Here is a 14078-nt window from a genome sequence, read left to right as displayed (position 1 = left end):
CTGAGTATTGCCCCTTTTGGGGCTGTTTGCCCAGAGCAGGGATCCAAGTGCAGAAGCAAAAAAATCATTTCTTGGCCCCCAGAATGGGTCAGGAAACCCAACCTGCTCACCCCATATGGGAATCCCACCCACGGCCCACCATCTATTGTTACCTGCCTTTACCACCCACCCCCAGCCTTGGGGAGCCCCATGCCTCCCGGGCAGAAAGGCTGCATCGCACACAGAGCCACCCCATCCCTCCAATTTCCACCATGGTCCAAGATCTGCTTCTGAAGACACCCCTCCAGACTGTTCAAAGGTGGTCCTCAAGGCCTAGTCGATGTGTGGGAGCAGCACTTTAGGAGACCCTGCAATGCCCTTCTCGAACCTCTTGAAAGAATCCGCATGCCTCCCACCTGTCTGGCCTAGTCACAGGGCACGTGAGGCTTCTCTGTGTCTGGGGTGCTCTGCGTGTTCCCTCTTCCGTCTCTCTACCTGTCTCCTTAGCAGTATAAATAGAATCTTTCCGCTAAGTGCAAAAGTACATTGGACTTTTCACCCTCCCTCCTGCATCACTCCCCTTGAATGAACCTGCTGAGAAATCAGAATATGATCCAGCTCCAGCCTCTTTGCTTTGTCTCCTGGTCCCGGGGCTACTGGCACCCGGAGACCTCTGGCTGTAGAATTGGCAGGGGCCAGCACTCCCCGGGCCACCGGCGGGCAGGATTTGGTGAGGACAGAGGGTACGGCTGACTCGAGGGGAGTAGCCCACACCTTCTCTTGCCTTGTCTTCTGTTTTCAGGCCTCTGCACCTACTGGATTGAGAACACGATCACGTCCCCAACAACAGAGAGAACACGGCACCTGGCCTTGTTCCTCTTTGTTCCTCAAAGTTTACTAGTAAAAAGTCACAATGTATTGAGTACTTAGCATATATGCAAGATACTGTATTCAGAATAACCCTGGGGGAATTACTGATATTAATATTCTCATTTTTAAAATGAGGAAACTGGGGCTCAGAGAAATTATTTTCTCAAAAATAATTTAGAGGACGCCTGGGTGGCTCAGTGGTTGAGCGTATTCTCAGATGCTCAGGGCGTGATCCAGGGTCCTGGGATTGGGTCTCTCCCCTGCAGGGAGCCTGCTTCTCCCTCTGCCTGTGTCTCTGCCTCTCTCTGTGTGTCTCTCATGAATACATAAAATCTAAGAAAAATAGAATTATTTAGCTAATGTGGGGGCGCCTGGGTGGTGCAGTCAGTTGAGCATCCACCCTCAGTTTTGGCTCACTCAGGTCACAACCTCAGGCTTGTGGGATTGAACCCTGTGTCGGGCCCCACGCACAGTGTGGAGTCTGCTTTACTCTCTCTCTCTCTCTGCTCCTCCCTCTGCTCTCAAGTGTGGTCTCTATCTTTCAAATAAATCTTTTTAAAAAATTACTTAGTTGATATGTAGTTGAGCTGGGATTTGAACCCAAGGGCAAAACCCATGCTCCTCCTGTGAGGTAACATGTCTCTCTAAGCCCCAGCTTGACCAGGGCTGGCCTTCAGGGTCAAAGGCAGAGGACCCCCTGGTCCCTGAAATCTGGGAGGTGCCTGCAGCACTGCACCTGCCTCCACTTTTCTCCTCCAAGGACCCACATGCAGCAGCATTCACCGCCCGGCTCCGAGCCTTAGCCCGCCTCCCCCGCAGCAGGGCACCCACCTGTAGCCCACCAGCGCCTCACTGGAACCGGCTACCCTGGGGCGAGCAGGGACCCCACCTCTGCATGCTTCTCTAGGGGCTGCGCTAAGGCAGGATGCACTCCCAGAGCTCATCTTCAGGAATATGCTGCTGTTGACCATCCACAAACTGGGATAAAGAAGTGGGCAATGCCAAGGCCACGCAGCCTGTCACTGACGGCCGCCTGGATGTGCCATCGAGACCTCGGGGTGAAGTCAGGAACTCCTGGGGCCCCGCGATCTGTCGGTGATGGGGGCGACACCCAAGCCTCCTCTCCTATCTGTGGGTGACTCTTTCCCTGCTCTCAGGGAAGGCGAGCGTCTTGGGTTTTCAGACTTGACTTCCCAGAGTAAGGGCAAGACCAGGATGGAGGAGGAGGAAGGACCAAGGAAAGGGGGGAATGGCCTCGGAGACCGCGTCCCCACACAGCGTGGACAGGCCCAGGGTCCCGGGACCCCTCCACAGGGAGAAAACCCAAGCGACGCCGCTGGAGGAGGAGGGAGGAGAGGACCAGGTGGGAAGGGAGATGCTCTGCCTGGAGCCAGACCCCCGCCCCGGCTCTTCCCCTGGCTTCTGGGGTCCTGGTTCTGCAGTGCACTTGCCTGCTCCCCATGCAGAGCGGGAGAGCGAGCGAGGAGGGGCCTCAGGGAGGGGAAAGAGGGCGAGGGAGAGAGGACCTGGATGTGCAAGTGTCTCTGGGGCTTTTCAGACAAAGCTATTATCAAAATGCCAACCAGCTCCTGCCTGGCCAATTTGCATATTCCATGCTGTGCTCTTTGAAGCGGGATGAATATGCATGAGGGCTTGGGCGGGGTGCGGAGCTGCGGGGCTGTGTGCTAAGGTGGCTCATTGTTCTTCTGAAAGAAAGGCAGCGAGAGGAAGCCTAGGCACCTTGGGGTCCGCAGAGGGGCCAGGCGCTCCCCCCCCAGCTCGGGCAGGAAGCCGAGCGACAGGCCTCAGCCTCTCCAGGAACTCAGCAGGCGCCAGCAGGACCACCTCTCCGGGCTCCCAGGGGAGGGGGGGGGGCGAGGCGGCCCCTCCCCATTAGTGCTCCGCTGCAAGGCGGGCTGGGTGTCCCGGGGTGCCCCGGCCCTCAGCCTTTGGTCAGACCCCCATCGCGGCCTGCCACGCCTGGGTGCGGTGGGTGCCAGGGTGCCCACGGAGGGGCACTGGTTGCACGTCGGACCTGATCTGTCCTTCGTCCTGAGAGCCCTGCAGGGCGCACCTCCTCTCTGACCGTCCACCCCCCTTCTTCCCTGGCCACCGGCTGGACAAAGTCACCCTCCCGACCATCCAATGAGGCAGGAAAAAGCTCTCCTGAATTTTTATTTTTTATTTTATTTATTTATTTATTTTTTCTCCTGAATTTTTAGAAGCCAATTTGTCCCACAAGCATTAGGGGCGCCACCCTCCCTGTTAGCTCTTCCTGCTGGGTTGTATCTGCCTCCCTCCCGAAATAGAGACAAGACACACAGAGGCTGTGTCTGGCTCCCCAGCGGAGTTTCCTTACCGGGACCTGATCACGGGGCACTGGGCAACACCCCGTGGGGGCGTTTAACTGGCAGGAGGTTAGAGCCCACCTGCCCGAGGCCCGGGCGCCCCTTTCCCCTCGCCATGTGCCAGCAGCCCGGACTGGTCCTGCGCCCGGCCATCAAGGCTGACCGCAGTCGCAGGTGTCACAGCACCTGGGGGCACCCCGGCTGCATCACTGCACCTCAAGCATGAGCAGAGGGGCGTGTGGGGGGTGGAGAATCGCGTTTTCCTGCTGACCACGCTGCACACTTGCTCTCGCAAGGCTTCTCCAGACCTTGGATGCCAATACCGATGGCCTGGAGAGCCTATTAAAAATGCAGATTCCGATTCGGGAGGTTTGGGGCGAGATGTTTCTAACAGCAATTCGATGCTGTCCATGCTGGGCACCACATGTTGAAGAGCAAGGAATTGAGGGAAGGGCAATGCAAAATCGTGGCAATTCGACTGAACCTTCCCGCTAAGGCTGCCGATGTGGACAAAAGGCGAGAAAAGAGGACCCCCGGTCACCAGCTTTCCCTACTCACCTCCCCTAGCTTGAGTGGATCCCTGACACTTGAGATTTATTTTTAACTGCCAGCAGCTTTGATTAGCTTGTCTCTGCTGCCTCAGACGCCTGCTGGCAGGATACGTTCGGGGGGAAAGGAGTGGCTGACCCAGATCTGACAAATCCAAGCCCGGAAGGAAAGCTCTGGAGGATTCTCTGCTTCCCTTTTGCTGAGGCAGGTGAAAAACCCCACAGCTGGCAAGTGACCTCCCATCACCGATGACCCTTTGCATCCTTAACCACGGTGCCACTGAATGCAAAACAGAAGTCACCCCTTTCTGGCAAAGCACCAAAACTTAGGTCAGGGTGTCGGCCCCTAAGTATTTACATGGGCACCTATGGTTGCTTCGACCTCCCCCCAGCAGCCAGGGCTCGGCCTGTGTAGTTCTGCACGAGGTAGATGCCTGAGTTAGGCCTGCAGGGACGGGGGCAGCTTCCCTGGAGGGGTGGGCCCTCCTCACCCCAAGGTCGGATGGCTACTGCTCAGCGACACAGCTGCCAGAAAAGCAGAGGCCCAACAAGTGAGAGGCAAGGCACCCAGAAGGCCTTCTATTGTCGCCCATGTTGACCCTCAGCCTTCTGCCGACGTGATAAAGTATGGCTTTCTGTTTGTTGTATGCGGTTAAGGCAAACCCTACCAAGAACAAGTGGAGGGTGACAGTCTGACTCCACCACTTGTGAACGTCTCTCCTCCCAGGTCTCCTCTCATCTGTAAAATCTGGGTGACGCCATGGCCTACTTACCACGGAGGGTCGCCACGATGTGAGACTAGCTTATGAAGCCATAAGGTCAGTGGCAGGCACAGGGCAAGGGCTCCATAAAGCTTTTTGTTTTAAGACGGGGCTGTGGGAGGGACACCTGGGTGGCTCGGGGGTTGAGCGTCTGCCTTTGGCTCAGGGCGTGATCCCAGGGTCTGGGGATCGAGTCCCACATCGGGCTCCCTGCAGGGAGCCTGCTTCTCCCTCTGCCTTGTCCCTGCCTCTCTCTGTGTCTCTCAGGAATAAATAAACATAATCTTAAAAACAAAACAAAAAAAAACGACGGGGCTGTGGGAACTCACAGGGCTATGATCATTCAAGCCAGAAGACGGAAGCCAAGCGAGTTCAAGGTGTGGTGAAATCGCGCCAGCACCCCGGCAAGGGGACAGCGCCCACCTGCGGGGCAGCCCAGGCCGGCAGCTGCCTGTCACCAAGGCCGGGACACCAAGTGGGGTCGGGGCCGCTGGCCCCCTGGGGCTGCGGGAAGGGCAGATGGAGGGCACACACGGCCACAGGATACCGTTCCCAGGGCCCTGGGGGCGTTTGGGGGGCAGCCGCAGTCCCCCAAGCTGGGATCGCCCAGCAGAGCTGACTCCCTCCGCGCCCCGGGTCCCTGTGGAGGGGCTGGTGAGGGCCAGCGTGGCCACCTCACCAGGAGGCACATGCTGCTCCTCGAGACTCACTCCCCACCTGCTGACTCCCTCATTGCCCCACTGCTCTGACTCCCCCACCCATAGATCCTACAAGACATTGCGCAGCTCCCTTGACAGCTGCCAAGCAGCCGGATCTTGGGGCTCCGGGGGTGGCCTCCTCCCTCTGTGCCACGTGCAGCCCGAACCCGGCCCGTGGCAGGGCCTCGCTCTGGCCCCCCAACACCCGGTCGTCTGCCGTAGGCCACGGGACACCACACAAAGGCAACGAGGCGGCCTGCCCCTGTGGGTTTGAAACACCACACTCCAAAGCACATGAAGAATATTAATTAAATGAAGGTTTATTTCAAAATTAGTCTTAGAGTGTAAGCTGTGTTCGAGGGCTGGAGCCAGACTACATAATGCGCGGTGAGAGCGGCCGCCTTCCTCCGACGGCGGAGAGGCCCCCACCAGCCCTGCCCCTCGGTCATGCATCCAATGATCACTAGGACTAGAAGCCAACAGCAAAGGACCCCGCGCGCTTGCTCATGTTTAATCCAGGTTAAGGTATACACGTTTAAATACACGTCGGAGGTTACGTGGTGTCATGCAGTCCCTGTGATAGAATGACTCTTGCTCCGTGACCTCCGCAACAAGGCTGCCCCCGAGGGCAGGGTTAGGTGGGACAGAGCACTGCAAAGAGAAGGGGAGAGGAGAGAGGTCAAAGCACGCGTGGGGCAGGCCCTGCCAGCGCAGGATGCCCCTGGCCCAGAGGCAGAAAGCCGCCCCCGGGAACCAGGGGACACCTGCGATCACGTGTCTTCCTTCCAGAAGGTGTAGATGATCAGGTCTCTGGTGCTCATCTGCCTGGGTTCAAACCCCAGATCCGGCCTGTGCTAATCCCACGACCTTGGGGAAGTGGCTCCCACCCCTCTGTGCTCTGCCTCTGCCTACCTCACAGGGTGGTTCAGAAGCAAATAGAGAGTGCTCAGTAAATGTTAACTAGTTTTATGAATTCACTGACATTTCCGTGGATCACGGTGGGGAAAGGGGTCCAGCCCTCAGGCTCCCAGACTTTCCAAACCCATTTCCACAAAACTCCTTTGAGAAATTTGCTTTGAAAGCCCTTAAGAGCCAGAAGTTCTTCCCAATGCTGAGCCTGCCGTCCTCCTGCAGAAATTCAAGACTAATCTTTCTGATCCTTACGGAAACAATACAACTCCGAGATCCTTAACTGAGATCCGCGAGCCTACTGGAACCGCACCCGACATTGTGTGTGCGTGTAGAGCGAAGCTAAATGAAATAAAGGATCCACACAGCAGATGACTATCAGCGGTGGATACTGTCATGGCCTGAATGTCCGGGTGCCCCCCCAAATTCCCATGTTGAAGCCCTAACTGCCCCATGTAGCCATATTTGGAGATGGAGCCTCCAAGGAGAAGAGTTATAGGATGGGGCTCTGCTCTAATAAGATTAGTGTCCTTCTAAGAGGAGACACCAGAGAGCTCTAGCGTTCTCCACATGCACACAACGGAGGCCACCTGTGGACACAGCAAGAAGGTAGCTCCCTGCAAGCCAAGAAGGGAGCCCTTGCTAGCAATTGGATTTGCTGGCACCTTGATTGTGGACTTCTAGCCTCTGTAACTGTGAGAAAATACATTTCTGTTGTTGAAGCCACCCCGTGGTATTTTGTTTTAGCAGCCTGAGCAAACTAATATGGATATAAATGTCACACAAAGAACGACAACCGGAGAATATGTGTCTCTTAATGGAAGTTTAGCACCGTCGATAATGTAATGCTTATTTGAGGCTGAGTGTGATCAAGCCTCTAGCTCTGCCAACTAACAGGAAATAAAAAAAAAAAAAAGGAAGAATGTATTAAATTAAACCATGAGGACACGACTAACTAGCAGAAGCCAAAACCAGGAAATTCTATGGGGCAAACAGCCTGGTTTCCCCCAAGAAATAAATTTCAAGGGACAAGAGGAAAGGAAGGGGAATATATATATATATATATACATATATATATATATATATAAAGAGACTTAGGGGACACCTGCGTGGCTCAGCGGTTAAGCATCTGCCTTCTGCTTAGGGCGTGATCCTGGCGACTGGGGATCGAGTCCCACGTTGGGTTCCATGCAGGGAGCCTGCTTCTCCCTCTGCCTGTTTCTCTGCCTCTTTCTCTCTCTCTCTGTGTCTCTCATGAATAAATAAATAAAATCTTTTTAAAAAAAATAATAATAATATGGAGGGGAGGGATCCCTGGGTGGCGCAGCGGTTTGGCGCCTGCCTTTGGCCCAGGGCGCGATCCTGGAGACCCGGGATCGAGTCCCACGTCGGGCTCCCGGTGCATGGAGCCTGCTTCTCCTTCCGCCTGTGTCTCTGCCTCTCTCTCTCTCTCTCTGTGACTATCATAAATAAATTAAAAAAAAAAAAGATTTAAAAAAATAATAATAATAATAATAATATGGAGGGGAGAAGCTGGGTAGGGGTGTAAGTGAATAGAGATCAGCCATGAGTCAATGATCACTGAAGTAGGATGTTGAGCACATGAGAGTTCATTATTCTGGGCACTTGACTCCTACATATGTTAAAAGTTTCCTTAATAAAACAAATGTTAGCAAAGGATGTAGACTTCAAGCAGCTGAGACTAGTAAAGGCAGCCCCAGGCTGTTTCTCCCCACGAAATAGCCTGAACTCCACAGAGCTTTCACAATCAGCCTTGTGCTGGTTTGGTTGCTGCAATGCGGAGTCGCTCTGGTGACTCCAGGGTGAAGGACTCTCCCCTGGCCTCCCGGCAACAAGCAAAGACAAAAACCCATCCCTGTGGGGGCCTCACAAGCGCCTACTGGTGGCCCCCAGCCCTGAGTGGTCTGGGCGGGCAGGAGGCTTTGAGAAGCCTGCAGAAGGGCAGGTTCCAGGCCTTTGGTGGGAGGCCTTGGGCGAGGGGTTGCCAGGGAGCCCTGCACCAGGGGGGCCAGGGGCTGCTCTCACCTTTTAAAATGTAGTCCGTTAGCAAAGTGGGCACCTTCTCATTATCCTCCTTCATGGCAAAGAGAACTAAGGAAGGAGAGAGAGAGAGAAAGAAAGAGAGATGAGCTGAGATGCCAGCAGAGCAGAAAGCTCACTTCTAGGCAGACAACCCACCAACCCAGAGTGGGAAATGATTCAAGGAAACCAGACATTCACTGAGTAAGGAGCAAACGCCTAGAAGCTTCTGTCAAGAAGCATGTCAGCATGCTGGTGGAGTAAAATACATCCAAAAAGTCACAGTGGCTTGTTGGTGACTTTATTTTCCTTTATCTTTTACTTTTTTTATTTTTGCTCATCTATAACCTCCACATGATTTCCTAAGTATATATCTTTAATAAGCATGAAAAGAAATAAAGCAATTTAAAAAAGAATCAGCTTTCAGATGCAATCTAAATATTAAGAATGGCAGTCATCACATTACTGAATCACCAATAAAACTCTCTCTCTCTCTTTTTTCTAAAAATTGTATTTATTTATGCATGAGAGACACAGAGAGAGAGAGAGACACAGGCAGAGGGAGAGGCAGGCCCCCTGTGGGGAGCCTGATGTGGGACTCGATCCCAGGACCCCAGGATCACGCCCTGAGCTGAAGGCAGATGCTCAACCACTGAGCCATCGAGGTGCCCCAAAACTCTCTTTAAAGACATTCTATTCATGTAAAGAGACATTAGAAAAATTTCTCTAATTATTATAATAATAAATTATTATTCAAATTTATTCAAAACAAATGAACTTACTTTAACAAAATTTTTTTTTCTATTTTGTGCCCAGTACAGGGCCAGACTTTGTGGAAATGCAAAGGAATTACATACTCTTAAGGAGCTCGTAGACTTCTCATTGAGACGCTTCACGATTTACACACATATAAGGCAAACAGGAGGGAAGTTACTGAAGCATAAAGGCTTTTTTTATAGAGGTTTTGAAAATAGCTTTTTTCTGTTACTAAACGAGGTAGCACTTTCTCATGTTCATAATTCACATTGTGGAAGTCAGCTTTGTAGGATATCCTTTAAGAACATGTTTGGACTTTACAATATTAAAAAAAAGAAAAAGAGGGGAGGAGAAAGCCCACCATATAGGATTCTTCATCACAGATTCTTTAAACATGGTGTGTCTATCCCAGGTGGTCTTACCTAGCTCTATGAAAAATGGAGAGAGGGATCTGTGGGCACAAGACACATTTATCAGTGAAGCAAGAAGACTATAGAACATGATGCATTAACTTTTAAATGAATAAATAAATGCTAATATTCATGAAGAAATGCCTGGAAGAATGTGCATGAAACTGTTAAGGGTGGTCACCCTTGGGTGTGAGACCACAGGGGATGTTCCTTTCTACTTCATACTTCTGCAGGGTCTGGCTCTCTTCAATGAGCACAAATTGCTTTTTCTGCAAGCAGAGAAAGCAATACAGGTGGGCAGACACAGATAACTGGGGGGAGGCAACCTCAGCCTGGACAGTACAGGGTTCCCCCCAGGGGTTTCCATGGCTTAGGTCTCCACTGATCACCCTGTCTCGCTTCAAATCAGGATCATGGAACTTGACTCCAAAGATTGGGAGTGAGTGATGAATGGAGCCTGGGGGGCGTGAGGCAGTGACCAGGTCCAGAGAAAAGCAAGAGCCTGAACCTGAGGCCCTCTAGGTGGTAGTTTTTTTATTTCTACCGTAGTTTCAGATGTGTATTCGAGTCAACCTAACAGGCTGGAAGTACCTGATGACTGAACGTGGGCAACACAAAATGCCCAACAAGGAGACCCCGGCAGGGAGCCTGGGGGTGTTCAGTGGGTTAAGCGTCTGCCTTCGGCTCAGGTCATGATCTCAGGGGCCCTGCTCATCGTCCCCGATGTCTGCTTCTGCTCCTGGCCCTGCTCAAGTGTGCTCTCTCCCCCTCTCAAAAAAATAAATCAATAAAATAAAAAAGGGGGGGGGGGAACGCCTGGATGGCTCAATGGTTGAGCATCTGCCTTCGGCTCAGGGCATGATCCTGGGGTCCTGGGATCGAGTTCCACATTGGGTTCCCCGCAGGGAAACTGCCTCTCCCTCTGCCTGTGTCTCTTCCTCTCTCTCTGTGTCTCTCCTGAATAAATAAATAAAATCTTTAAAAAACAGAAGAAGAAGAAAAAGAAGACAGCTGTAAAAATGCAATCCTTGCATTCAGCCAACATGTGTCTAAGTTAACTCCCCAAATCCAAAAGGTATAGGAGTTGTCCGGTCCCAAGAGCTGGTCTGGGGCCTATGTCCTTAGTTCAGGAGTCAAGAGGAGACATTCACAAATCCATACGATGATTTGCCCATAAAAAAAAAAAAAAAAAAAGAGAGAGAGAGAGCTTTTATAACCTGCAGCTGAATTCACATGCAGGAAAGACCCTTCTTTCTTTTAAAAGGAATAAAATATTGGATTGTGGTGTACCCACATGATAGAAGAGAGAGCCATAAAAAGAATGTTAACCAAATGTTAACTGATAGGAGTAAAATCATGATACAAAATTTTATAGCCAGTATAATCCCGAGTATGTGGAGAAGACATAAAACATTATGGCTGAAAACACCAAAATAGTAACCACCGTGGAGGGGACAATGAATTATTTATTTTCTTTTGTTCACTGTTCTGTATTTCCAAACTATTCTAAATGATGGATACACTCCAATTAAAATTTTTTAAAACGAACTGGGAAACATGTAAATAAACCCACTGTTTCTTAATTAAAATGAAAGGATTTCGCGCTGAATTCCTGAATGGGTATCTGTAATAAATTTATAGCTCTTCTTTAAAAAAAAAAAAAAACATGATAGAGTACTTTACATGTATCAACCTCCATAATCTGTCCAAATTATTTTCCAACTGCTTACTACTTGTGAAAACACAAACACCTATAAATGTCAGTTCGTTTCTGGCTGTTCCCTTGGACAAAAAAAAAAAATCTGAGTGCATATTTATGCAAATAAAGGAGTTGAAAATGAGTGACGAGGAAGCCAATGTACTTTGAATTTAAAATTCCAGATTCTCAAGGACGCGGTATCCCTGGATGTAGGCAGGGTTTCTGTTTACCAGAACCCCCTGCTTTGGTTCTTCAAATTGATAAAAATGAAAATGTTTGGTCACCTTCATAGCACCGCAGAGGGGGTTGGGGGGAGCTTGGGGACACCTGCAGGTATCTATCCTCAGCTGAACAAAAGAAACTCCTCTTGCCCCTCCTCCCCCCTGGGTATCCAGTGGCCCTGCCCTGGCCCCCAGCTCAAGCCACTGCCTCAGAGGCAGGGTGACTCTGGGCTGGGTGGCCCGGTTACTATGTCACTTAGTGAGGCACTCGGTTGCCAGGGAGATGGGCGTTCTTGGGATTCACTGAGCTGCCGCCACCTCAGCATAGGATTTTTCTCTTCCTAAAAGATGCAGGCTGACATTGATGGCTAATACCATGTGCCCCGAGCCCTTGGGGCGTTGTTGTGTTTGATGTATGTAAAGAGATTTTGCCTACAAAAGGCTCTTTATCACACATTGGTTCCTCCCGTAGCTCTTAGCTCAGGGTGTTGATTAATATTTGACAATAGAGCAAAGAGGAGGCAGTCAGTTCCTGGAAGGAAGACTGTTCTTTCCAATCAGGCTCACTCACCCAGCCACCGCCAATGAAGAAGAAACCTTGCTTCTCCTTAAAAATGCAGCCAGCCCCGTAGACCAAGCCCCCTGCTGCGGGGCCACGAGGTGGGACAAAGCAAACCTCAAGTTGCTGCCAGGAGGACAGACAAGGCAGAGAAGGCAAGGCTTTGAGGCCTGCTGGGGAGCCAGGGCCTGCACACCAGTCCTGCCCCCACCTGCCGCCGACCCCTCTCCCCAGCTCATTCCTTCCTGGCAAGGCTCTGCCCTTTACAGGGAACCAGGGAGCAAACAAGACAGCTCTGGGTGCCAGTGCAGAGGACTTTGGCTTTGTCCCCTGTAGGGGGACGTGATGCACAGGCTGACCCAGCTAACGCTGCTCTCGGGGAAACCTGAGGCCTCAGACCCCAGGGGTACCGCTTGCAGCTTGCAGCGGGGCAAGCAGGCAAGGAGGGAGGGAGGGAAACGAGCAGCCCATCTCGCTGGGGATGACAGGAACTCACTGTTTGTCAGCATCTGGAGATCTTCCACCGACGGGGGCAAGGCTTTCTTCTCGTAAGGGATGACCGTGTTCAGATACTACGAGACAAACACGGCACGCAGGCCTTCAGACACAAGCACGGCCCCTCTGCGGTAAGATCCGTCAGCCATCCGCATGCTGACTGTGATTTTGCCTAACAAACATGCTCCCCGAAGGCGACACTCAGTGACACCCACGATCCTCTGCACACCGCTGCTTCAGGACCCCTAGGACTCCTTCCCCGTCTCTGGGGGATGTCTCTAAAACTAAGACTTAACCCTATTAGCCCTCCCTTCCATCCAATACACTCTTCGGATGCTTAGAAGCTTGGGGAATTTAGGAGTCCTGGTGAGCTGTGCCTCCTTCAGGCTGAGCGCAGGGAACATTTCAAGGGGAGATGGTACTTCCTTATCCTTTGCTGGGTGATACGAAATCCAAGGGTCAATAATGACAGGGGAGAGAACCTCGACCCCGCCCTCGGTCTTGGACGTTGGGTTTGCTCCCTCTGCTGGATATGAGGTGCTTATACAAATAGATCATTCCCCCCCCCAGAACAGGGTACCAGAGAGATCCTGGAGGTTGTGGGGGACCCTGGGGGGCTGAGGGTGAAGAGCCCCTGACCCAAAGGCCAAAGACCTATATGTTTGGCCCCTCGAGGTGTGGCCTTGAGAGGAGACCTAATCTCTCTGGGGTCTTAGCTCTCACCCCTGCAAAATGTGGCAATCGGGCCAGATGTTCCCCAAATCACTTCCCATGTTGCGGTGCCAGAATGCCAGCCCTTAGGATCCAGCTACGAATGTGTCTAACACACGCACACAATCAGGTAACTTAGTCCACGATCTCAAACGCGTCCATTTATGCACATGCCTGTTCTATCAGGTTATGCCCTTGGTGAGGGCAGGGCCGGGACCCACTCATCTTTGAACCTGAGGGCTTGGCAGCCGCTCAAAAAAAAATTAAAAAAAGAAAAAAGTTCACCCTTTAAAAGACACTGTGTGTCCCTCCCTAAGAGTGCAAGAAGGTGCTAAGACCCCTCTGCCCAAGGGCTGAGATAATCCCAGGGGATCGCCACGTCCTGTTCTGCGGGGGGAGGCCAGGTGGCAAGCGGCCCGGAGGGTTTCTGGGAGCCAGGGAACTGCTCGTACCTGTTTGTCAGTTCCTGAGGAGCCGAAGGTCTGGCGGATGCCGCTCTGCAGAATGTTGGAGATGCCTTCCACGCTGAAGCGCTGCGGAGAGTGGGGGGTGCTCAAGAACAAGTGCTTCCTGCCCCATCGTCATTACCCCCTGGGGACTTCGGTGTCCTCCCTAAGCTACTCAGACCCACGGCTACCACCGGGTCCCAGATAACACCCGGTCTAAAACATAGGCCAACACGGAAGCCTGAGCTTTGCAAGAACCAGCAGTTGAGTCTCAAAGACTCTTAACTCCGTCATCCCTCAGGGCAGCGGGCAGCGTGGCCCCTGCACGTCCCTGGTTTCCTCATTCCAGCTTCCAGGTGTACAGAGAATAAAGCAAGACGGTCCACCCGGGGCAGATGATGCCACAAGCATCTTAGGGAGGAGAACACAACGTCCGCAAAGCTACTGTCCTTATCCGGGAAGCCTTTCCCGGAATGCACAAGCCTCGGCCTGAATCAGTAGGTCTGGGACAGGGCCCAGGCCAAGGTATTTTTCAAAAGCTCCTTGGATGATTCCCCTGAGCCTCCCAGATCGAGAACCACTGGTTTGGAGCCCTGTCAACATACCAGTAAGGCGTCAGAGTTTTCAA

The 14078-nt window shown here is 52.1% G+C and overlaps 1 protein-coding gene across 6 annotated transcripts in view; it reads right to left on the bottom strand.

Moving 5' to 3' along the window:
• Nucleotides 1–5508: 5508 nt before the first annotated feature.
• Nucleotides 5509–14078, bottom strand: part of FEZ1 (fasciculation and elongation protein zeta 1) — a 43351-nt gene continuing 34781 nt past the window's right edge. For 5 of the 6 annotated variants that reach the window (XM_041773101.1, XM_041773096.1, XM_041773099.1 and 2 more), the window contains 4 exons: nt 13457–13537; nt 12295–12370; nt 8160–8225; nt 5509–5855 (listed from right to left, as the gene is read on the bottom strand). In XM_041773101.1, coding sequence (XP_041629035.1) covers nt 5839–5855; nt 8160–8225; nt 12295–12370; nt 13457–13537 — 240 coding nt within the window. In that variant the 3' untranslated portion in view covers nt 5509–5838. The remainder of the gene's footprint in view (nt 5856–8159; nt 8226–12294; nt 12371–13456; nt 13538–14078) is intronic. The other variant, XM_041773100.1, reaches the window with a different exon arrangement.

Source organism: Vulpes lagopus, chromosome 10, assembly GCF_018345385.1.
Source record: "Vulpes lagopus strain Blue_001 chromosome 10, ASM1834538v1, whole genome shotgun sequence".
NCBI lineage: Eukaryota > Metazoa > Chordata > Mammalia > Carnivora > Canidae > Vulpes > Vulpes lagopus.
This window is presented reverse-complemented; position numbering and strand designations above follow the sequence as displayed.